The sequence below is a fragment of the Paroedura picta genome, chromosome 2, assembly GCF_049243985.1.
Source record: "Paroedura picta isolate Pp20150507F chromosome 2, Ppicta_v3.0, whole genome shotgun sequence".
Lineage (NCBI taxonomy): Eukaryota > Metazoa > Chordata > Lepidosauria > Squamata > Gekkonidae > Paroedura > Paroedura picta.
Window position 1 is genome coordinate 34,274,012 of NC_135370.1, and position 24,623 is coordinate 34,298,634.

A 24,623-nucleotide genomic window follows, 5' to 3' on the forward strand; every position below is an offset into this window, starting at 1 on the left:
CTCCCCAGAGTCCCTATTTTCCAGAAGACACACAGAGGCTGCCATAGGAGGTAGCTCGCTCCCATGTCCTCTGAGTTGAAAGAGGCCAGGAGGCCATGCTCTGAGGCTGCCGCCTCTTCTAGCCAGAAAATCTCAGAAACCCGCAGGAAGTTGGAGGCGGAGAGCTAACCACTTATTAGCCCTTTGTGGCCCCCTCCTGATTGGGCCTAAACTACCACAGCGGGCCATTCATGTCTGAGGTCCATCTCCTATTGAGGAAATATTTCCTGGGGGGGGGGGGCAATCAGGTAGGGAGTGAGTTGTCTGCATGCAATTTGAGCTGATTGGCTCTCATTGGCAGTGATCTCTCTATAGGCAGCACCCTCCCCAAGGAGGGCCAATCAAGTAGGGAGTGAGATGCCAACTTGAGCTTTATTAGTGACTAGTAATCAAGCCCACTGTAATAACAATACAGCAGGCGCTAGGCAAGGGGGCCCCCGGCAGTCGCGCGCAGCGCGGCTGCCGGGGGCTCCCTTGGCGGCGGGCGAGCAATCGCGCCTGCCAATTGGGCCCTCCGATTGTCTGTCCGGAGGAAGGGGCCAATCGGCACCCTTCCTCATCACGGACTGAGCCCGCCCTAACTCCTCCCACTCTGTCCTTACCGAATTATTTAGTCCGCGGCGCCCATGGCGCCGCTGGCGGTTTTAAGATTGAAGATGTTGCGATCTCCAATGTAATTTTTTTAATCTTTTGTCATTTAGAAACTCACCAGAAACAAAGATGTTTTCCAATCAAAGGGTATACTACCTAATTTCTAAACCTGAAAATCCAGAGCACTCAAAAAAATTAGTAGTAAAAGTCAAGAGTGAGAGGGGTAAAGATTCTTTTTCTAAGTAAAGGAATTAAAAACTTTTGAGTTACAGCTGAGAAATCTCTATCTATACATACCCATCAGGTCTCTGGTATGTTATCATGGCTGCCCTTCCATGATCCCAGCTCCATTGTGTGTAAAAGCAGACAGCAGCCAACCCACAAGTGCCCCTCTGGGTTACCACTCAGAATATACTGAAAATGATCACATGAAGTCACATTGTCCACGTTTTTACTCTTTTATTACTGCAGCATCACACAAAATTTAGCATTCTTATTTGGCATCGCGTGGCGCAGTTCACTATAAAACCGTACTCCTCCAGAAAACTACCAGCGTTCGCATGCAGGGGTAAAATTCCCCCCAGACAAACCACTGCAGAAATGTACCTTTTCGTTTTGCGTTTATCCCTTTTCACTTTAAGGTTTCCCACCAATTTGGGTGCCCAGAACCCTCTAAAAAGAAACGAAGTACACTAAAAAAAAACCCACAATGTAAACCAACGGGCCTCATACGTGACTGAAAACAAGTAAAACAAATCTGTTCAATTAAACGTCAACGGAAGCCCAATTCGTTTTGACGAAAATGGTAGATTAATATGTCTGGTTCCTGTTTAGCATCCTGCCATCAAGCCTTAGGCAACCATCCCATCTCCCAGAGAAACAGAGCCAAGGAGTATTTTTAACGGTGTTTGATGACAGCCAAGCTGAAAACAGACTGCATCAAAAACCCATCCAAAGCCATGGGCTTGCATTCAGGCACGCTTGTTCTCTGTCATGTCTTTTAACAGGCCTGAGAGGTGCCCAACTTTTGCTGTACCACTGCATGACTGCATCAAATGTCACATTAACACGCTCGCATTAAAAGTCTTTGGGGTTTTTTCCCCCTAAAAGAAACTCATTAAGCAGTTATACATCAAGGTGCTGTGTATATTCAGTACACCTGCATTAGATTTGTATGTCTCTGAAGAGGCAAGTCCTCAAAAATGCCTGAACTTGATCTTTAAAAATGGTACTCTCTCAGAGTGATAAAAGCACAATAGTGCTCGTAATTGCACCTTCCCCAGAACAGCAAAGAGAGTGACTCTGGAATATAACTGGTGGAGACCCAGGCTGCATGTTTCTTTTGGCCTGGGAGAAATTTGTACACCGGTAGAATTGCCAACTTACTATCGCACTGCAGTTTTACTGCCGTATGTGTATTTTTATATATCTACAAAACTGCTCACTGAGAAATGGGCTCGTGGCATTTGAAGGCTTTTCCTGTGCACCGCACATCACTGGAAAAATTAACCTGGCGCCAATTATCAATATATATGCTATTTTAACAGAGCTGCACTGATTTGTTCTCTAGCAGTGTACGGTAGCCGTGTGATTTCCATTATTAGTTGCGTTTTAAAAACATTCTTTACATGCAGTCATATTTTTCAGACGGATGTTACAACATTCATACTTCTGTTTTTATTCCAGGTCATAATGATGATATAAAACTATATTCGGCCCTCTGAAATATATCATTTCTATTAAAATGATATATTTTAATATTCTGCGTTGCAACATCTAGCCGTCTAATGCTAACCTCAGGAATCAAGCTCACGTACGCCGTGTATTCCCCTGCAATTTGCCATCCACATAGTTAAGGTTTATACTACCATGACCCTAAAACCGTGATTCATGGAAGTGGGGTTCAAATCCTAGTTAACAGCAAACCTTAGCTTTGTGTTAATCATTGGTAAGGATACTGGGAAAGGATGCAATCAGAAATTCTACGTCTCCATCACTTGCTTATAAACTTTTAACATTTCAAACTGAGCTCTGTGCTCGAAGCGGATAAACGGGCCGTGAAAATCGCCATCATCAGACGGCCAAAATGTTGGTTTAGAGTGGTGTTCATAACAAGCAGATCTCTGTCCCAAGCATAATACTATTAATATTTGAAAGATTTTCCAATCCAACCTGCTCAGCAAGGGCTATTAAGCCAGAATGAGCAATGTGCAAACAACAAACTGAATTTGGGGTGTGATCGTTTCTCCAGACACCCGCATAAGTGCATTCAGTACAAAATCCTATGACAGCAGATTTTTAATCCTTGGGCAAATATTCACGGATTTCTTCTTCTACGCACTTTGAGAAAAGGTTAACTGCTTGGTCAACATCCAGGTGTCCAGTCTGTAAAATATGCTCCATTTCATCAGTCTTCTCTTTCTCTAAATTTCGAATCTTCTTCAGTAGTTCATCGCCCTACATAAAAATGTTTCAAAATTGTAAAAATGTAGTGTATCTTCAACATTACAGGAACAAATAACTTTAAAATTTTAGGGCTGGATCCAGCAATGAGTGAGTGCAGTGGATCAGCGCAAATATAAATGTTCACATGATGACATTTAATCTAGTTTTGAAACTGTATCCAAATAAATATCTTGTGCTGTGCCTCGTACACACAGCAAAGATGGCCGAGGTGCAGTGTTTCTCACTTAGCAAAAGCAGACCATGAGAAGTCATTTTAGCATTTCTGGGTTGTCCACAATGAAACCTTCCAACCCACAGCCTTGCGCTTTTAAAAAGTTTCACACCAAGAACCATCCACAGCTGGCATTAGGATTTTACATTCTTTTTCATAGTTGGATAATTACTGTTCCGGTTTGTTCCTTATCACAAAGTACTCAGGTGAGAAATCACTTAGTTTTGGCTGGGAGCCAGAATTGCCTATTGAAAGTTTAAAGAAATAAAAGCATGCTGCCCAAAAAGGAAAGAGAGTGTGGCGTGGTGGTTAGAGTGTCAGACTTGGGTTCTAGCAAGCCAGGTTTGAATCTGCACTCTGCCTGGAAGTTCACAATGGCCGATTCCACAAGGGTGGAAAAGGCCGAGAGGGTGATCATATGGATAAATTGTCTCTCTCCCCTGCAACTTTTACATCATATTTTATGATATGAATATGAATAAATAAAATATATCATACATATATTTTTATACACCAGTATTTGTGGAGATAGTTCATTTTCCGGCGAAATCTTTATTCTGATAATGTCCTAGTGGTTTTTATCTGCTTCTCTTAGTTTCATGCTGTTGCTGCGGTCTCATATATGTTGGCTTGCATCCCACTGGCTTTTACATTCTCCCCTAAACTCCCATCTTACTAATATCCCATGTACTATGTGGCTTTCAGCCAGGCAGGTCCCGTGTTCCTCAGCATGGCTTTTCAGGTGGCCAAAGGGGACTCCCTTTTCAGCCACTGGCAAAACGGGTTGATTCCAACCCAGGATGTTTCTTATTGAGAGCCAGTTTGGTGTAGTGGTTAGGAGTGCGGACTTCTAATCTGGCAAGCCGGGTTCGATTCTGCGCTCCCCCACATGCAGCCAGCTGGGTGACCTTGGGCTCGCCATGGCACTGATGAAACTGTTCTGACTGATCAGTAATATCAGGGCTCTCTCAACCTCACCCACCTCACAGGGTGTCTGTTGTGGGGAGAGGAAAGGGAAGGCGACTGTAAGCCGCTTTGAGCCTCCTTCGGGTAGAGAAAAGTGGCATATAAGAACCAACTATTCTTCTTCTTCATTGTTCTTCTTCTTCATTGTTCTTCTTCTTCATTGTTCTTATTTGATGTTTTCTGTTGCCCTGACTATATTTATACAGAGTGAGTGTGATATAAATATTCCAAATAAAGCAAAAACCCTTTGGCAAAACATCTACATTTTTAATTAGATGTGGCGTATCTTGGGATATCTTTTGGCAAGAACCAGGTTTTCTCAGCACAGCAACAGAAGAAGAGCTGGTTTTTATATACTGCTTTTGAGTCTCAAAGAGGCTTACAATCACCTTCCCTTCCTCTCCTTACAACCCTGGGAGGTAGGTGGGGCTCAGAGAGCCCTGCTGTTACTGCTCTGGGACAGCAGTACTATCAGGGCTGTGACTAGTCCACAGTAACTCAGCTGGCTGCATGTGGAGCTCACAAGATTAGAAGCTGCCGATCAACACCACTAACACCAGTGGCACTTATATATGAATTAATTGGAGCATGAGCTGTCTGTGGGGACAGGAAAAAGATAGGAGTGCAGCAAGAAAGACCCCCGATCTTGCCTCAGTTCCCATCCTATGCTCTTGTATATTCTTGCCCTGCAAATGATCATCTGTGAACCAGAGCCAAAGAGAGGATAGCCCCCCTGCAGCAATATCACTCTCGGGGTCTTACTGTATGGCACTCTGTTGGAGTAAGGCCATGCATCTAACTCATGAATTACTTTGGCTTGGCCCAAGTCAAGGAAAGAGAGAACTCACTTACTGACCTTTAATAAGGACCTCTGGGCCTGTATCACTATGCGGAACCACCATCTGAACTATTCAATTACACTAGGATTATTCAAGCAGTCTGACTAGTTCAAATTATTTCTCTAAACCAGTGGTTCTCAACCTTCCTAATGCCGCGACCCTTTAATACAGTTCCTCATGTTGTGGTGACCCCCAACCATGAAATTATGCAAGTGTTCTTTCACAGAAATTAAACCAAAAGTGACCAATGGTGTGAAGATCCATTGTTCATGATTGTATATAAAGTGGTTTTTCCCCCCGGGTTTCTCAGTTCAGTTCTGCCTCTTGTCCCACCATGCTGATCTTGCTCTTTTCTGCTGCTCCAGGCAGACGAACACTCGATTTACCCCGCAAGGCTGTTGTGTGGATGGTGTCCCCCCCCCCCCGGCCAAGCTGCTTGCCCTGCTGCGACCCCTGTGAAAGGGTCGTTTGACCCCCAAAGGGGTCCCGACCCCCACGTTGAGAACCACTGTCCTAAACCTTGTTGTATATCAACACTCTTCATCCTATTCAGATCTTTCTTAGATCTATCAACTCACCTGGGGACCTTCCATAAGGACAGCTGCACTTTCATGTTTTCTGAAGAGTTCGTGTCTCCTGTCTGGCTTAGTCTGAAAACGCGGCTTCTTTTTAACAGGATCCTCAGGACCAAATACTGGGGAACTGGTTTTTAGCAGCTGAGTGATATTTGGCACAAAAATGAAAGGTTTAAAGAGAGATCTGTAAAGTCAAATATAAACAAAAATAAAATGAGGATCAGTCACTATGCCAAGCTGGTCAAAGCACACTGCTTACCTTTCTTCCTACTTTCTGTAAGGACAGCTGTCAAGTATTTTCTAGCCCACTTATATTATCTTATCTAGTCAAAACAGATAACACACACACACTAATTCCTTCAACTAGTAAACATATATCTTGATTAGGTTAGCATATATGGGACTGCCTTTGAAGATCACTCAATTCAGAATATGGCTGCCAGGATATTGATGGGAGTGCAATCTGTCAACCTCACAAAATCTCCCTTGGCATGCAAGTTGTTTCACATTGCAATTCAAATGGTTAAATCTAACCACATTACAGAAGCCACTTAGCTTCTCTCTTTGGCTCTGCAAGATAGGTAGGGAGGAGGGAGGATTCATATTATGCTTAACAAAAGAGGCTAACAAGTGCAGAAAGGCTCTCCTTCCAATTGTCTTCCCATAGATAAGGACACAATAATAGAATCTTTAAACTTCCCGTGGCGCCACAGGCGCCACGGACTAAATAAATGGTTAAGGGGCCTTGAGGTGGGATTTGTCCGTGATGAGGAAGGGTCCGGATTGGACCCTTCCTCACGACAGACAATCGGAGGGACCAATCGGCAGGCGCAAAGCACCTGCCGATTGGTCCCTCCGATTCCCAGCCCCAGGAACTGCGAGCCGCGTGCAGTGCGGCTCGCAGTTGCTCCCGGCCTGATGCGGTGAGAGGCGCTTCGCGCCTCTCGCCACGTCAGGCCTCCGCCCGAGGGAGCCCCCAGCAGTCACGCGAAGCGTGGCTGCCGGGGGTTCCCTGCCTGGCGGCCTGACGCGGCGAGAGGCGCAAAGCACCTCTCACCGCGTCAGGCTGCCGCCGCCGAGAGAACGCGACCAAGCCAGCCACCGCCCATCGGACTGCCGACGCAGAAACACAGACACCGAAGAAACAGCCACACACAGTAAGTGCCTAGCGCCCGCTGCATTTAGTTGCAGCGGGCTTGATTACTAGTCATAGAATAATAGAGTTGGAAGGGACCTCGTGGGTCATCTAGTCCAACCCTCTGCACTATGCAGGACACTCACATCCCAATCGCTTATCCACTGTAACCTGCCACCCCTTTGCTTTCACAGAATCTGCCTCTCTGTCGGATGGCCATCCAGCCTCTGTTTAAAAATTTCCAAAGATGGAGAACCCACCATCTCCCGAGGAAGCCTGTTCCACTGAGAAACCGCTCTGACTGTCAGGAACTTCTTCCGGATGTTTAGACGGAATTTCTTTTGCATTAATTTCATCCCATTGGTTCTGGTCTGTCCCTCCGGGGCAAGAGAGAACAACTCTGCTCCATCCTCTATTTGTCACCCTTTTAAATATTTGAAGAAGGTTATCAGATCCCCTCTCAGTCGTCTCCTCTCCAGGCTAAACAGACCAAGATCCCCCAAACTTTCCTCATACGTCTTGGTCTCCAAACTCCTCACCATCTTTGTAGCCCTCCTCTGGACACGCTCCAGTTTGTCTACATCCCTCTTCAACTGGGGTGCCCAAAACTGAACACAGTACTCCAAGTGAGGCCGAACCAGAGCAGAGTAAAGCGGTACCATCACCTCCCGTGATCTGGACACAATACTCTGTTTGATACAGCCCAAAATCCCATTTGCCTTTTTAAGGAAAATGTGCTTGCTAAGCCTCAGCCAAAAACCGGATACATCAAAACAGTAATCCATGAAGCAAAGCAGGTTTTTAGCAGTGAAAATCAGGGATCACATATATCAATATTAATTTCCAACATTACAGCTCAGGTCTGTTTAAAAGAGTCAACAGGGAGCAAGTAAGCTGCCCCAAGAACGGTTACATTGCTAGTATTTAATTCCCAAGCCAAATTATTTTGTATATCACCTCTCAGGGTCTGGGGTCCCAGTAAAGAAATGAATGCAAGGGAGGCTGGGATCCTGTGGAAGAATGGAGACCATGCTTCCAGTGGTCATAAAGCCTCCTTCCATGTTAATGCCACTCTCCTTGTCCCGGAGGATACTCATCATTGTCTCAGCGGTCATCCTGCCTACGAGAAGAAAACACAGCATGCAACTGATCAGTGCCTCTTAGCAAGCCACATACCTGCCTAGAAACAATTAAGGAAAAGGGGGAAAGATATACCTTCTGCAAGGAGATATTGCAGAGCTGAGGAAACAAGTACAAAGGAGGGCAACAAAGAGGATCAAGACGTCCGAGTATCCAATGAGGAAAGGCTGGAGAGTCACGGACTTTTCAGTCTCGAAAAAAGACAGTATAAGGGGAGACATGACAGAGGTCTAACAAGCCCGTTGCAAGCAAAAATAAAATACAATGGGCTTTAGGCAGCCTGGGCTCCCTTTCATTACTCCCCTCCAGCCTGCGGAGTTTGAGGGTGAGTATTGAAAGGGAGTGAAGGCAGCACAGGGCCCCTGAAAACAGTCCCTCCTAGCCTGGCAAGGCAGCGACTGAGTGCTTGAATGGATTGGGACCAGGGCTGCAGCCGATTCTGAGAATTAGCTGTTGCATGTCTGCGTGTGTGCACATGTTTCCTTTAAACAGTCCCTCTCGGCCTGGCAAGACAGGGAGGGAGGGTTTGAATGGAGAGGGGCTGCCTGCCTTAAAGCTAAGGTAACAGTGCAGCCAGGCTTTCAAGGACAGCTGCAAGACGAGTGGCCCAAGTCCCTTTAAAGTCTCTGCCCCCTGCCTGTCAAGAGCAGGGAGGGAAGCTTTTTAAGGCCTGCCAGGGCAATGAGGGAAGCTTTGTAAGGCAGTGGGGGTGCCTGCCACAGAGTTAAGGTGAAAGCAGAGCTGAGATGTCAGGGTCAGCTGCAAGGGGGCATGCCTGACCAGTGGCCCCTTACCTTCTCCCTCCCTCTCTCCTGCTGGGAGTCCTAAACGTTCTAAAGTCTCCTGGTGGGCGGGGCTTATTCTTGGAGGGCTTAGAACATTCAACACGTCGTCAGGGTGTACGGTCATGATTTTATTGGTTATGATTAGACCTGCAGTCCATCAAGGTCAATATTGTCTACTCTGACTGGGAGTGGCTTTCCAGGGTTTCAGGCAGAGGTCTTTCACATCACCTACTTCTGATTTCTTTCTTTTTACTGGAAATGCTGAGGATTGAAACTGGAACCTTCTGTATGTCGAGCAGATGCCTGACCACTGAGCCACCGCTAAGGGGGGAAAGAAATGGGATTAACCAAGTAGACACAGTTGGGGAAGGGAATTCTAAAGGAGAAGAAACAGAAAACAAAGACAAAGATGCAGAGGGCAAAGATGAAGAAACAGAAGGAGAAGAAGAAGAATTGGTTTTTATACTCCATTTTTTACTGCCTGAAGTAGTCTCAAAGCGGCTTACAATTGCCTTCCCATCCTTTCCTCACAACCCACACCCTGTGAGGCAGGTGGGTCTGAGAGCTCTGACAGAACTGCTGTGAGAACAATAACAGGACTGGGACTAGCCGAAGGTCACCCAGCTGGCTGCATGTGGAGAAGCAGGGAATCAAACCCAGTTTGCCAGGTTAGAGACCGCCTCTCTTAAACCAGAGGGAAAGAACAGAAGTAAAAAGGAAGTAGATGAGAGGAAAATAAAAACTTGGAGAGGAAATAGGCTGAGAGATAAGAAAGAGATGGTTATGGCCAGGAACTGCAGAGCTGAAGAAGGTGGAATACACCCACCTGCTCAAAGTAACCAGCCAATTATTTAGATACAGGTCTGTCTGAACGAAATTCTGTCTCTTCCTTTTTCAAATGCTCCCTGTGTTCTTGACTTGATGCTTTATTTTTAAAAATTGTTTTCACTAGGTTTTCCTGTTTTTTTTAATGAAAACCTAGTGACCATCTTAAATGAACCGCCTCAATATGAAAAACAAATCCTCCGCTGCCAAAATTTCAGAAGATTTAAAGACAATTGATACAGAAATCTTCAGAGATTAGTGTGAGTTACAATAATGATTCCCTCAAGATCTGCTAAAAATATATAAAAGCTTAAGAAGCATCAGGCTGATAATTCGAACGCCCGGTGTGCCTTAAAAATGTTGAGGTAAGTCCCTAAAAATGGGGATTTAGATAAAGACACTGATAGAATCTCCACAATGCCTTCACACTAGACAGACATTTAAGAAATGTTCAGTATTCAGAACCTGCAATCCCCCTACACCAAATGAATGCAGGATTTGCATGATCACAGGGGTATTATACCTATAAGTAATCCACTGGAGAGCGCAAAATAACTGCTACAACTGGGAGTAACAGGGCTCCAGCAGGAAAAAAAAAATCGAAACAGAAGGGTGCAATGTGATTTGGACTTAATTTTATTTTGGGAGGCACAGATGACTATAACTGCAATTCTGAAAGCAAGCCATCAAAACTAAGTTAATAGCTGTTGTAAGAATTGCAGGAGTTGGCAGTGCTCGAAAGAGAAGGGTACACTCCTACGGAGTCTGTCCTGCCACAGCTTGCTGCTAAAGCCTGGGTCCTCAACGGCCAGGTGAACTTCCTTGAAGAGATACAAACTGCAGGCAGCTCGGGGAAGGATGCCTTCCTTCTTGACTGACCCAGATTTTTTTTCTTTTTTGTGGTGGCTTTCACAGATCCAAGAGGTGGAATAAAGAACCAAAGCTACAAACAATCCGAGCTTGACACACCAAGCTTTGGGTGTGATTCAGTCAACGCTATTCTTATATTCCAGTAGCATCGCTATATGATATCATGCATAACCAGGGGGAGTATTGAGAGGAGGAGTTGGCAACAAAACCTATGCTTGGGAGTAAAGCAGAGAGGAAGAGACTAAAAGAGAAGACAGACATGGATCCTGTGTGGATACAGAGGGTTTTCACAGAGTCATAGAGTTGGAAGGGATCTCCAGGGTCATCTAGTCCAACCCCCTGCAGAATGCAGGAACTCACAACTACCTGCCTACCTACAGTGACCTCAGTTTCAAAAAAATCTCCAGAATTCAGCCTGGCTTGGAGGAAATTCATCTACCATCCCACAGTGGTGATCAGCAATTCCCTGGGTATGGAAGGAAGGGCCACAAGAGGCAAACACTGGCACAAGAGACAAACACTGGCACACCCATTCACAGTCTGCCTAAGTCCATAAAATCAGCATTTCTGTCATATGACTATCTAGCCTCTGCTTAAAAACTTCCAAAGGAGAACCCATCACCTCCTGAGGAAGCCTGTTCCACTGAGGAACTGCTCTAACAGTTAGGAACTTCTTCCGGATGTTTAGCTGAAATTTCTTTTGAATTAATTTCAACCCACTGGTTTTGGTCTGACCCTCTGGGGCCACAGAAAACAACTCTGCTCCATCTTCTATATGACAGCCCTTCAAGTATTTTAAGATGGTGATCATATCACCTCTTAGTCGTCTTCTCTCCAGGCTAAACAGACCAAGCTCCCTCATCCTTTCCTCATGCAATTTTGTCTCCAAACCCCAATGCTTTATTTTCTACGGAAGATTACATCTTGGAGGGATAGTTGAGAGGGACTTCCCTGATTCCACCGTCCACTGAAGACCACCACCATACCTGACATTATTCCTGTCCTTCTTCCCCAAGCCAGGAAGCAGCATTTTAAGGGCTAGGATAAGCTGCACTCAGAGGGGAGGGTAGACAAAGACCTCATGCGGTACAGCAGTTAAAGGGTGGTGGACATTGGATACGGGAAGGTAGACCTCAAATTTTTGTGTACCTTCATTAAAATTCAAACAGAAATAATAATGACTAAACCTTGTGGGTTAAATATTGATAAACTGGTGACCATGTCCTTATGCCAGGTTCATATTTACATTTTGATGTCACACATTTCTCTCACCGACTTCATCCACAGTCTGGGGAAGAGACTCATGTCAAAAGGAAGAAGAGGAGTTGGCTTTATATCCCACTTTTCACTACCTGAAGGAGCCTCACGGCAGCTTACAATTGCCTTCCCTTCCTCTCCCCACAACAGACATTCTGTGAGGTAGGTGGGGCTGAGAGAGCCCTGACAGAACTGCTCTGCAATAACAGTTCTAACAGGACTGGGACTAGCCCAAGGTCACCCAGCTGGCTGCATATGGAGGAGCAGGGAATCAAACCCGGCTCGCCAGATTAGAGGCCAATGTTCTGAACCACTATACCAAACTGTTTCCACGCCTACCCTGAAATCTGCATTACTTGGGACAAAGAATTAGAGGACTGACAAACATGTACAAGTTTCACCTGGAGGCTAAGTGAAATAAATACTTTCTGTTAAATGGAGGCAGTAGATGTACTACATTCCTTGTATATAATATGAACAAATATTTAAAAGATCCTAATTCTGGAGCAATCAAACTCTCACCATGAACCCCTGCACTGTAGTTTTTAAAAATATCTCAAAACCTCAAGGTCTGGATCTTAAGTACCTCAAGGGATAGCAGTTGACATCATTCCTTGTGAAAAAGCAGAAAAGTAGCCTCATCATATCAAATGCTTGAAATGGGAGTTTCCACCTTCAATCGCAACGAGAAAATTAATACAGCTCTTCTTTCAATGGCCCAGCTGTCCAATAACTATCAAAATCAAGGCATTCACTAGAAGCTATTTTTTGTACCCTGCTTTTAACTACCTGAAGGAGTCTCAAAGCAGCTGACAATCACCTTCCCTTCCTCTCCCCACAACAGACACCCTGTGAGGTAAGTGAGGCTACGAGAGCTCTGAGAGAACTGGGACTGACCCAAGGTCACCGAGCTGGCTTCATGTGGAGTAGTGAGGAATCAAACCTGGTTCTTCAGCCTGGAGTCCACCATTCAACCGTTACACCAAACTGGTTCAAGCGGATTTCATTTTAGAACTTCAAGAGATGTTTTCATATTTAGATAAATGGGCAAGCATCAATCCCACCATGATTCAAAGATACCTTCATGTTTCTTCAGCAGCTTATAGCCTTCACAGTATCTGCCCCGTGTTGCGGTCATTCTGGCCGTATTGACATAGGAATATGTGGCAGCGAAATCAAACTCTTTCTCGCCGTCCCACCAGCCTCTGCTCCGAGCATAGTCCTTTATTTCTGGATGTCCACGATCCACCCTGGTTATGGACAGCTGATTGGATATATTCCGCACGCCCTCTGCATTTGTTTTAAAACAGACACAAACTGTGAAAATAGGTCCCACTTAAAATGTTCTGTGCAAACCTGACTCACCTCTACATCCATGGAAGGTGGGCGCTTCCAAGTGATTTCTTTGTAATCTATCCAGAGAACACTGAAACAAACTTGGGCCTGGATCCAATAAGAATAAAACGGATCAGAGCCTGAAGAACATGGCTTTGCTTCCTCCCCCTTCCTGCCTCTTGCACCCTTGAAAAAACACTCCCCAGAGAACTGGGACCTGCCTGAAGAAGACGGGAGACCACAGGACAATTCTGCAGGCCTTGTAATGATTGAGGCCTCAAAAATTACATGTAAAATTCCACTGACCTCCCTACCTTATTACCTATTATATCTGATAAATTATTTTCTGGCAACCCTTTGACTCCCCTTGGAGCAGGAGACAGCCTAGGCAAATTAGTTTAGGTTTTAAAACCTACAATAGCTTAGATTTTAAGTTGTTTATTTATATTATTGCATGTATGTTTTTAATTGCATGTAAACTGTCCTGCACTCCCTGGGAACATGATATATAAAAGGTAAAGGTAAAGGTATCCCCTGTGCAAGCACTGAGTCATGTCTGACCCTTGGGGTGACGCCCTCTAGCGTTTTCATGGCAGACTCAATACGGGGTGGTTTGCCAGTGCCTTCCCCAGTCATTACCGTTTACCCCCCAGCAAGCTGGGTACTCATTTTACCGACCTCGGAAGGATGGAAGGCTGAGTCAACCTTGAGCCGGCTGCTGGGATTGAACTCCCAACCTCATGGGCAAAGCTTTCAGGCGGCTGCCTTACCACTCTGCGCCACAAGAGGCTCAACATGATATATACAAAGAATAAAAAATAAATAAACGCACCACACTGGCTTGTGAAGGCTTTGTACCCTGTATTTAACTCTCCAAAGCAGTCTCAAAGCGGTTTACATTTGCCTTCCCTTTCCTCTCCCCACAACAGACACCCTGTGAGGGAGGTGAGGCTGACAGAAGCCTGAGATTATTGCTTGGTCAGAACAGTGCTTTGGTTCTTATATGCTGCTGGTTTATCAGTGCTTTGGTTCTTATATGCTGCTTTTCTCTACCCAAAGGAGTCTCAAAGCAGTTTACAATCGCCTACCCCTCCTCTCCCCACAACAGACACCCTGTGAGGCAGTTGAGTCTGAGAGAACTCTGGAAGAACTGTGTGACTGGCCACCTAGCTGGGGCAGGAAATTAAACCTGGTCCTCCAGATTAGAAGCTACTGCTCTTACCCACTACCTCACGCTGGTTCTTGTGAAGGTTCAAGGGGGAGGCAGGTTACAGTGGATGAGCAATAGGGTTTTGAGTGTCTTGCATAGTGCAGGGGGTTGGACTAGATGACCCATGAGGTCCCTTCCAGCTCTATTATTCTATGATTCTATGACTAAGTCATTCTAGCATAATTTACACCACCTTTGTCAGCATGCTCAAATAGCATATGGAAGAAGAGCACTTGAATAGCATATGGAAGAAGAGCACTTGAAAGTCACATAATCTACTCAGTTATGGATGTCATTCGTACCTTTCACATGCTCTGCTGCCCAATGCTTTTCGGAGGTTTCCAGCACCCAGGCTTCCTTCCTGTCTGCTATCAGGAAACTATTATGGTAGGTAAATGACATGTGGCCTTCCATGCAATTTCCACCTTGGCCGTGCTTCTCTAACAACTCAGTGATGACGCAGACAGCTTTCTCGGCAGTGTCAGCTCTTTCAAGTCCGAGTCTAAAAGAAAGGAAGTATTTTGTCAGAAGTTGATCTTTGTGATTAACAGCAATTGAATTGCAGGAGGGTGCATGCTAGGCTGATTCTGCACTTACTCCCCCCTCCCCCCGCTGCCTGCCGATCCTGCTGAATTCAGATCGATTTGAACCCGAGTCTTTCTGCTTGGTCCCCCCCCCCGCCCCCCAATTCAAGCAGAAAGCTTTCTGCACTTGAGCACAAGTGTGCTCGTCTTTCCTTTCCTGAAGGAGCAAGCAGGACGAGGATGATCTGGGGCCAAGGGACCAATCCCTGTGAAGATAGGTTGAGGGACTTGGGAATGTTCAGCCTGGAGAAAAGGAGGTTGAGAGGGGACATGATAGCCCTCTTTAAGTATTTGAAAGGTTGTCATTTGGAGGAGGGCAGGATGCTGTTTCCGTTGGCTGCAGAGGAGAGGACACGCAGTAATGGGTTTAAACTTCAAGTACAACGATATAGGCTAGATATCAGGAAAACATGTTTCACAGTCAGAGTAGTTCAGCAGTGGAATAGGCTGCCTAAGGAGGTGGTGAGCTCCCCCTCACTGGCAGTCTTCAAGCAAAGGTTGGATACACACTTTTCTTGGATGCTTTGGGCTGAACTTGCGTTGAGCAGGGGGTTGGACTAGATGGCCTGTATGGCCCCTTCCAGCTCTATGATTCTAAGAAAGCAAGCAAGCAGGTGGGTGGGTGGGCCTTCTCGAGCCCTTCTCGAGCCTGCCTGCTAATGTGGGTGTGATGTCACTTCTAGTGACATGCCACTTCCTGGAGGGGGGAGTGTGGCCAGCTGACCCCGCTTCCGGGGCTCCTCAAAGCCTGAAAAATTATATCAGGGGCTCCTCCATGGTCAAAAGGCTGCTCTAAGCTGTGTAGGTTAGCAGCTGCTCATTAACACAGGAACCATCACTCAGCATCGATCTGGAATCATGCAGGGTCTTGCACTGCCCATTGGCTATTTTAAGATTACATCACTTCTATTCTGTTCAGCATGGGGGTTACGCCCCCATCCCGTGTAAGGATCTGAAGGGCTCCCACAGGCTGAAAAAGATCAGAGAGTCTTCCTTAGGAGCATTGCAGAGAAAGGATAATCGCAAATCTCTAAGCATCCCCCAGCATCCTTAAAATGATTTCTATTTACCAAACACTGGCACAGGCATGTGCGCACAGGGTGGGAGGTATCGTAAGAAAGTCTGGAAGGGTTTCAAAACACAGGAATAGCTAAATGGCTCAACAGAGGGCTGGGTGCTATTAGCAAGGCAAACACAGCTTTAAACCCAACTAAGCTTCTTGGGGAGATACATTCTGTTTGCGTCAATGTTACGGTTGTGGCTATGGAGCCAAATCCAGATGAGGAGGGAAATGGACTCTGAATGCCACACTTGTAAGCTTTGCAGCATGTGTCTAGGACTGGGAAGGGGGTGAGTTATTACAGGTCAGCATCACAGAACAAGATGTTATCTTGGCATCGCAGAAAGACGCCAGCACCTATTGATCCAACATCAAAAAACCGCCGGGCCTTTCTTCCTTAAGATAAAACAGCATTTCACCAGAAGGCAGGCTTCTAGCATTTATTGATACTGCAATAAAACCTTTATGGGAAGCTAACAGCTTGCAGTCTTCATGTGTTTCCCAGAATTATTAACATTCAGGGGAACGCATGCCTGGTTATCGCTTGAGGACTGCCAAATTTGAGCGACATCTGGCATGTGTAAAAAGGACATCAAGCACCAGAGCTAGAGTTTTCAACACAAACACAATGTTTTTCTAAGGAGGCGCTTGACGCACTCAGCGGCAAGTCACTAGGTGCTGAGTAATACAATGATGAGACACCAGTCAAGGTGTGGGATGAGACATGGGATCCAGACTACATGGACTAGAACAGTGGTTCTCAACCTGGGGATCGGGACCCCTTTGGGGGTCGAACAACCCTTTCACAGGGTCATGGCAGGGCAAGCAGCTTGGCCGGGGGGGGGGGTGCCATCCACAGAACAGCCTTGCGGGGTAGATCGAGATAGAGTGTTCGTTTGTCTGGAGCAGCGGAAAAGAGCGAGATCGGCATGGTGGGACAAGAGGCAGAACTGAACTGAGAAACCCCGCGAGAAAACTAATTTATATGCAATCATGAACAATGGATCTTCACGCCATTGATCAGTTTCGGTTTAATTTCTGTGAAAGAACACTTGCATAATTTTATGGCTGGGGGTCACCACAACATGAGGAACTGAATTAAAGGGTCGCGGCATTACGAAGGTTGAGAACCACTGGACTGGAAATTCTGGCCTTCTCTCTCCCTCTGCAACCCAGAGTCCTCTATGAGATGCTGTCCCTGGGGCAAAGAAGGCCCTGAAAAATAACATGGGGGAGCGGTGCACAAAGGAAGGAAGAACTGGTGGAAACCGACAAATCAATCTGGATTCAGCGCCACCTGTGGACCAGCTCCGACATTCCCTCTATCTGCTTACTATAAAAAAACCAAAACACCCCATTTTGTTCCAGAGAACATCACGCATATTGCCTACGCACCTGACGAGATCCATGCCCAGGAGGGCTTCATCATCACCGACTTCTTCTCTCCCCCACACGGCTTCATTGCCAATGCAAACCCCATGCTCGTTCGCTCCCATTTCCGCACCCCATAGCCACGACGGGCGACTCAGGACAACTGCGTATGTTTCTGGCACTTGGTCAATTTCTATATAGGTGCACTGCAATTTAAAAATATATTATTTATTATTTTATTTTATTTCTATACCACCTTTCGAGTGAGCCGGTACATTAAAACAGAAATGAAACAACAAAATGAGTTAAAACGAGGTTTAGATTAAGACTAAAACCAGTTATTATGTTAACAATTCAGGTGTCAAGATTCTGGTAACAATCGCCTTCTGTTTTTCTGGTGCCAGTCTACAATCATCTTTGCTGGGGGGAGTAATAGATGCTATTTCACTGGCTACAAAACCGAAATCCTGGCAGAAGAGCTCCATCTTACAGGCCCTGGAGATCTGCACTAGTTCAGACTGTGCCCAGATCTCTAGGGAGCTCATTCTATCAGGAAGGAGCCAGGACAGAAAACGTTGAGGCCAAGCATACTTCCTTGAGGCCAGGGAATACCAACTGGTTGGCATTAGCAGAGAGGAGTGCTTTTCAGGGGGTACAGACAGAGAGGCAATCGCTCTTGCAAAAAAAAAAAAATGCAATTAAAAAGAGCAATGAGAACCTACCAAATACTGCAGAACCTGCAACAACTGCAAAATAAATCTGAATTGCACAATATTTTTTTATTCTGAAATTTTTTGAAAGGAAGCATTTGCTAACTCTACAACTCATTAACCGTGATTTTCGCTGAAGGACCAGGATGCAATTTTATTTTCAAAATGAACATTTGTTGCTGCAGCAGACAGTTCTATTTTGAAAATGAATATTTGTTTTGCTGCTTTGCTCTGGAAGCTGCAAAGAAAGATACAAGTGCCAATGTGGCCCGATTCTCTTTCCAGCCTTGTTCTCACCTCCACCTTTTCTCCTGGCTTATGCTGGGAAGCTGGGAAATACACCACCTCCTGGACTTCATCGGAGGGCCGATCTGAGTTTTTCCCAAAGATGATCCTGTGGCCAAGTGTCGCTGGGGGCAAAGCCACAAAAGTATCACAGGAAGAAGGTTCCATCGTCCTGGGAAATAACACAACAGTCCGGTAAACAGCTACCTTTCCTCCTTGCACTGCACAAATGATTAATAGCTGTCTGGACTGCCAATGAAAGGAGGGAAAACATACAACACACTTCATGTCAGTTAAAGAGTTAGGAGCTTTTATGAAAGACACAGTGGGCTTTCTTGGCAAGGCATGAATGCAGCATGGCAATGCCTTAGATCTTTATACTATGCATCAACATGATTACACATGCACTGGAAGCTGCCTTATGAGTCAGATAACTGATCTATCAAGGCCAGTATTGATTATTCTGAATGGCAGTAGCTTGCCACCATTTCAAATAGGGGTCTTGCACATCACGGACCACCTAATCCTTTGAGTTGGTCATACTGGGGATTGAACCTGGGACCTTCTGTGTGTGAAGTAGCTAGTATATTAGGAGCCTCTGGGAAACTGGTAACCAGTTTGGTGAAAACCTGGATGTGCCCTGAACAACATTTCTTCTAGGGATCCGGTCTTTCTCTCCCAAAAATTTCCGTGTGGATATGGGGGGGGGGGAGGGGAAGTAATATAAGCCTGGCCATGAATGTACGTGAGAAATACTACCCTGTGAATCAGAGGGATAAACGCACTGGACCAATTATGTGTGTCCACAGAAGGATTAACTCTATAATATCAAAGTTCTTTCCTTCTTATTAGTTAACTAGTTTCAAAGCCCATTTATAAAAATGGGCCTTGAAAGGGGAGAAGGGGGAAGGGGAAAGGAGCGAGGAGGGCCCCCGGCTGCGGCAGCTTACCTGGTTGTCCGGGCGTGTCCGAAGCTTGCAGAGGCCAGGGCGCTGGGCAGGCACGCAGGCCACTCCGGAAAGCGGCGGAGGCACGTGCAGCCTTCTTGCGGGGCGCGGCCTCATTAGCCTGACGACGGCGCGCGGCTCGCTCTGCAGCCGGGGGAGATTTCTGAATGGGCTGCCTGAGTTACCGGGCGGCTTGTTGACACAGCCCGGCCTGTCCGTGGCAGCCGGCAGGCGGGGCCGGCTCGGGCCGGCTTTTCCAATTAGCTCAACGGAGGATCGCCTCACGCCCCTTGCTTGGCCTTGCCGGCTCCTGGCAGAGGAGCGGCGGCTCGGGTCGGCTTCTCCAATCAGCTCCCCGGAGGCTCAGCTCATGCCCCTCGCTCGGCCTTTGCGCTTCCTGGCAGCGGAGCGCCTTTGCACAGGGGCAATTTTGTCAATAGAGTCCCCCCCACCGAGAAGGACTCGCTCGGGCTTCCCGCTTTTTGGCAGCGGAGCGCCGGCTCGGGCCGGCTTTTCCAAGCAGCTCTGCGGAGGCTCAGCTCATGCCCCTCGCTCGGCTTTTGCGCTTCCTAGCAGGGGAGCGCCTTTGCAGAGGGGCAATTTTGTCAATAGAGTAGACCCCCGAGAAGGACTCGCTCGGGCTTCCCGCTTCCTGGCAGCGGAGCACCGGCTCGGGCCGGCTTTTCCAAGCAGCTCTGCGGAGGCTCGGCTCACGCCCCTCGCTCTGCGCCTTTGCAGAGGGGGAATTTTGTCAATGGAGCCTCCCCCCTCCCCTGAGAAGGACTCGTTCGGGCTTCCTGCTTTTTGACAGCAGAGTGCCGGCTCGGGCCGGCTTTTCCAAGGAGCTCAGCGGAGGCTCGGCTAACGCCCCTCGCTCTGCGCCTTTGCAGAGGGGGAATTTTGTCAATGGAGCCTCCAGCCTCCCCCCCCCCCCGAGAAGGACTCGTTCGGGCTTCCTGCTTTTTGACAGCAGAGTGCCGGCTCGGGCCGGCTTTTCCAAGCAGCTCAGCGGAGGCTCGGCTCACGCCCCTCGCTCTGCGCCTTTGCAGAGGGGGAATTTTGTCAATGGAGCCTCCAGCCTCCCCCCCCCCCCCCGAGAAGGACTCGTTCGGGCTTTCTGCTTTTTGACAGCAGAGTGCCGGCTCGGGCCGGCTTTTCCAAGCAGCTCAGCGGAGGCTCGGCTCACGCCCCTTGCTTGGCCTTGCCGGCTCCTGGCAGAGGAGCGGCGGCTCGGGTCGGCTTCTCCAATCAGCTCCCCGGAGGCTCAGCTCATGCCCCTCGCTCGGCCTTTGCGCTTCCTGGCAGCGGAGCGCCTTTGCACAGGGGCAATTTTGTCAATAGAGTCCCCCCCACCGAGAAGGACTCGCTCGGGCTTCCCGCTTTTTGGCAGCGGAGCGCCGGCTCGGGCCGGCTTTTCCAAGCAGCTCTGCGGAGGCTCAGCTCATGCCCCTCGCTCGGCTTTTGCGCTTCCTAGCAGGGGAGCGCCTTTGCAGAGGGGCAATTTTGTCAATAGAGTAGACCCCCGAGAAGGACTCGCTCGGGCTTCCCGCTTCCTGGCAGCGGAGCACCGGCTCGGGCCGGCTTTTCCAAGCAGCTCTGCGGAGGCTCGGCTCACGCCCCTCGCTCTGCGCCTTTGCAGAGGGGGAATTTTGTCAATGGAGCCTCCCCCCTCCCCTGAGAAGGACTCGTTCGGGCTTCCTGCTTTTTGACAGCAGAGTGCCGGCTCGGGCCGGCTTTTCCAAGGAGCTCAGCGGAGGCTCGGCTAACGCCCCTCGCTCTGCGCCTTTGCAGAGGGGGAATTTTGTCAATGGAGCCTCCAGCCTCCCCCCCCCCCGAGAAGGACTCGTTCGGGCTTCCTGCTTTTTGACAGCAGAGTGCCGGCTCGGGCCGGCTTTTCCAAGCAGCTCAGCGGAGGCTCGGCTCACGCCCCTCGCTCTGCGCCTTTGCAGAGGGGGAATTTTGTCAATGGAGCCTCCAGCCTCCCCCCCCCCCCCCCCGAGAAGGACTCGTTCGGGCTTTCTGCTTTTTGACAGCAGAGTGCCGGCTCGGGCCGGCTTTTCCAAGCAGCTCAGCGGAGGCTCGGCTCACGCCCCTTGCTTGGCCTTGCCGGCTCCTGGCAGAGGAGCGGCGGCTCGGGTCGGCTTCTCCAATCAGCTCCCCGGAGGCTCAGCTCATGCCCCTCGCTCGGCCTTTGCGCTTCCTGGCAGCGGAGCGCCTTTGCACAGGGGCAATTTTGTCAATAGATTCCCCCCCACCGAGAAGGACTCGCTCGGGCTTCCCGCTTTTTGGCAGCGGAGCGCCGGCTCGGGCCGGCTTTTCCAAGCAGCTCTGCGGAGGCTCAGCTCATGCCCCTCGCTCGGCCTTTGCGCTTCCTAGCAGGGGAGCGCCTTTGCAGAGGGGCAATTTTGTCAATAGAGTAGACCCCCGAGAAGGACTCGCTCGGGCTTCCCGCTTCCTGGCAGCGGAGCACCGGCTCGGGCCGGCTTTTCCAAGCAGCTCTGCGGAGGCTCGGCTCACGCCCCTCGCTCTGCGCCTTTGCAGAGGGGGAATTTGTCAATGGAGCCTCCCCCCCCCCCCGAGACGGACTCGTTCGGGCTTCCCGCTTTTTGACAGCAGAGTGGCGGCTCGGGCCGGCTTTTCCAAGCAGCTCAGCGGAGGCTCGGCTCACGCCCCTCGCGCAGCCTCGCCGCTTCCTGGCAGCGGAGCGCCTTCGCAGAGGGGCAATTTTGTCAATGGAGTCCACCGCCGAGAGGGAGTTGCTTGGGCGGCGGCCTGACGCAGCGAGAGGCGCTTTGCGCCTCTCGCCGCGTCAGGCCGCCGGGCAGAGAACCCCCGGCAGCCGCGCTCTGCGCGGCTGCCGGGGGCTCCCTTGCGGCTGGCCTGACACGTCGGAGGCGCTTTGCGCCTCCGACACTCCAGGCCAGCAGCCAAGGGAGCAACTGCGAGCCGCGCTGTGCGCGGCTCGCCGTTGCTGGGGCTGGGAATCGCCGTTGCTGGGGCTGGGATTGTCTGTTTGGAGGAAGGGTCCAATCCAGACCCTTCCTCATCACGGACACATCCCGCCCTAGAACCCCTTAGCCTTTTATTTAGTCCGTGGCGCACGCGGCGCCACGGGCGGTTTAAAGACGTGGCGCACGCGGCGCCACGGGCGGTTTAAAGATTTGGAATCACTCCCACCCTTCTCTCTGACCTCCCCGTTATTAAGATCACAGACCACACTTCAACCATAAACATGAATTAAAACAAGGGTAGTCAAATTGCAGCCCTCTAGATGCCCGTGGACTACAATTCCCATGAGCCCCTGCCAGCAAACGCTAGCAGGGGCTCATGGGAATTGTAGTTCGTAGACATCTGGAGGGCTGCAGTTTGACTACCCCTGGATTAAAACAATGAAGAAAAATTGTATGCTTTCAGCATTCTCGGATCTGACAAAAACTGCTATTAGAGAGCACATTGCTGTCTCGTGGGCTTGTTGTCTGATACTTCAGTATCTGCTGCATGGAATACCAGCTGTGTTGAGTTACTGTTGCATTTTAATTGACTTTTTCTACTGGTTTGGCTGCTGCTTTTATTATGGAATCGTTTTGGTTTGCTGGTAAAAAGGGTGGCAGTGCCATGCAGAAGGCCACCTTTAAAATTTGAGAGGAACAGTGTAGTATGCACACACACACCAAGGTATGTGTACAGTATGTGTGTAGTATGCACACACACACATGCTGGGAAATTTCTAAAGATTTAGGAATTCCTCAAGATTTAGATAGATTAAGTGGGTAGCCATGTTGGTCTGAAGTAGAACAAAATCACAGTCTGAGGCCAGACTGTGACCAGAGTGCATGCACTTGAAAGCTCACGCCTTGAATAAATCTTTGTTGGTCTTAAAGGTGCTACTGGACACTGATTTTGTCAAGATGTAGATGTAAATGTTTGGCCTGAAGATGGTGGGGTTTGGAAAGGAGATAACACCATAGGATTTGGATTTCAAAGAATTTGGCCTTCAAAGCAGCAATTTCCTTCAGGGGAACCAATCTGTCATTCAGAGACGTTATCTCTCCAAATCTCCAGTGGGCAGTTCTCTCTGACTTGACCCAAAGAGAATGGATTCCCACAGTTAAGGCTCATAAAAGCTTCTTCCACAGTGAATTTGCTAAATCTTCAAGGTGCAATGTAAGTAATCATTGTTTTGAGGTTTGGTTTAAACCATGATGAGTCCATGAGAGGCAAGAAATTTTACTAGGGCGTAACCTCTATTAAAATACAAACAAAATGTTATCAAACAAGGTATGAATCCTCATTGGTTCTCCAACAATTTATGGCAAATAAATTTGTTTTCATGGAGCCTCATCAGAGCTATAGATTTTTATCTCGTGTCTTTAGAGAGCATTAGAGTTTGCGCTTTTTGCAGCTCAATGGATGCGATATAAAAACCTGTAGTTCTCCTGACAAAGCAGAGAAATTTGTGCATACACGACTTTTGTAACTTCTATAAAAGTTAAAGGTAAAGGTGTCCCCTGTGCAAGCACCGAGTCATGTCTGACCCTTGGGGTGACGCCCTCCAGCGTTTTCATGGCAGACTCAATACGGGGTGGCCTTCCCCAGCCATCTATTAAAGTGACATATTGGTAAAATTTCTCGTTTACACTTCTGCCTCACAGGGACTCAGTATACAGAAAGCTGGTTAACCCAGCACACTGTCCTATAATCCTGAGGCATGCATTGGTGCCCTGTGTACCCTGAAAGTCCCTTTCATAAATCTACCCTAGTGTTGCCAGATCCAGGTTGGGAGCCGGGGAGACCAGAGACCTCAGCGGGGTCCAATGCTACAGAGACCACCCTCCAAAGCACCCATCTTCTCCAGGGACAGAGCTGCAATTGCAAAAGCTCCCCAGGAACCACCTGGAGGCTGGCACCCCCAACCGATCCCCTTCCAGCTAAGCATGTGCACAAAACGGGCCTGCGGCTTCCACAGGAGGGCACACTGGGGCATTTCTAAACACGGGAGGCCGCCAGAGGAGCGCCTTTCCGGCCAGGGCTTGTGTCCCTGCCACTCAGGCGCGCAACGCAACAGCAGCCCGAAGCCGCTCCGCTCCGCGCAATTGCAGGCGGCGCCTACCCGGTGGCGGGCGCGGAGTCAGCGCAGGCTCGCCCTTCCTTCCCTCACGTATCCGAGCGCGCCTTGCAGGCCTCTCTCCGGAGGTAGAAAGGAGGCCGCCAAACCCGCGGGGAGGAGTCCCGGCCCTCGTCCGCCTTCTCCCGCTGCAGGAAACGCCGCTTGCCCCGGAAGCCCCGAGTCGGAGGAGGAACGCGGCTGAGGCGGGCAAAACAGAAGTGGAGCCGGTTTTCGCCCCCGGGGGAGGCTGAATCCGTCGTCTACACGCCTTGGGTGGATGCACTTTCAACGGGTTTGGGCCGCTGGATTTTCCTG

At 48.6% G+C, this 24,623-nt stretch overlaps 1 protein-coding gene across 2 annotated transcripts; it reads right to left on the reverse strand.

Annotated features, from left to right (window-relative positions):
• Positions 1-1,069: 1,069 nt before the first annotated feature.
• Positions 1,070-24,542, reverse strand: SCRN3 (secernin 3). 2 transcript variants are annotated; one of them, XM_077319674.1, is made up of 8 exons: positions 24,312-24,542; positions 18,267-18,426; positions 17,284-17,465; positions 14,547-14,746; positions 12,780-12,989; positions 7,780-7,942; positions 5,691-5,871; positions 1,070-3,087 (listed from the first exon to the last, which is right to left on the reverse strand). In XM_077319674.1, the coding sequence occupies exons 2-8, from the start codon at positions 18,420-18,422 to the stop codon at positions 2,929-2,931; spliced, it is 1,251 nt and encodes a 416-aa protein (XP_077175789.1). In that variant the 5' UTR covers positions 18,423-18,426; positions 24,312-24,542; the 3' UTR covers positions 1,070-2,928. The 2 variants fall into 2 exon arrangements, with proteins under 2 accessions (XP_077175789.1, XP_077175790.1); XM_077319675.1 differs by lacking the exon at positions 24,312-24,542 and adding an exon at positions 19,205-20,105.
• Positions 24,543-24,623: the final 81 nt, after the last annotated feature.

Coding starts and splice junctions, on each gene's coding strand:
- SCRN3 (XM_077319674.1), bottom strand. CDS start 18,422: ATGGAACCTTCTTCCTGTGATACTTTTGTGGCTTTGCCCCCAGCGACA. Junction 14,747..17,283: donor CTGGGCATGGATCTCGTCAG/GTGCGTAGGCAA, acceptor CCTTTCTTTTAG/ACTCGGACTTGAAAGAGCTG. Junction 12,990..14,546: donor GGCAGCAGAGCATGTGAAAG/GTACGAATGACA, acceptor AAACAAATGCAG/AGGGCGTGCGGAATATATCC.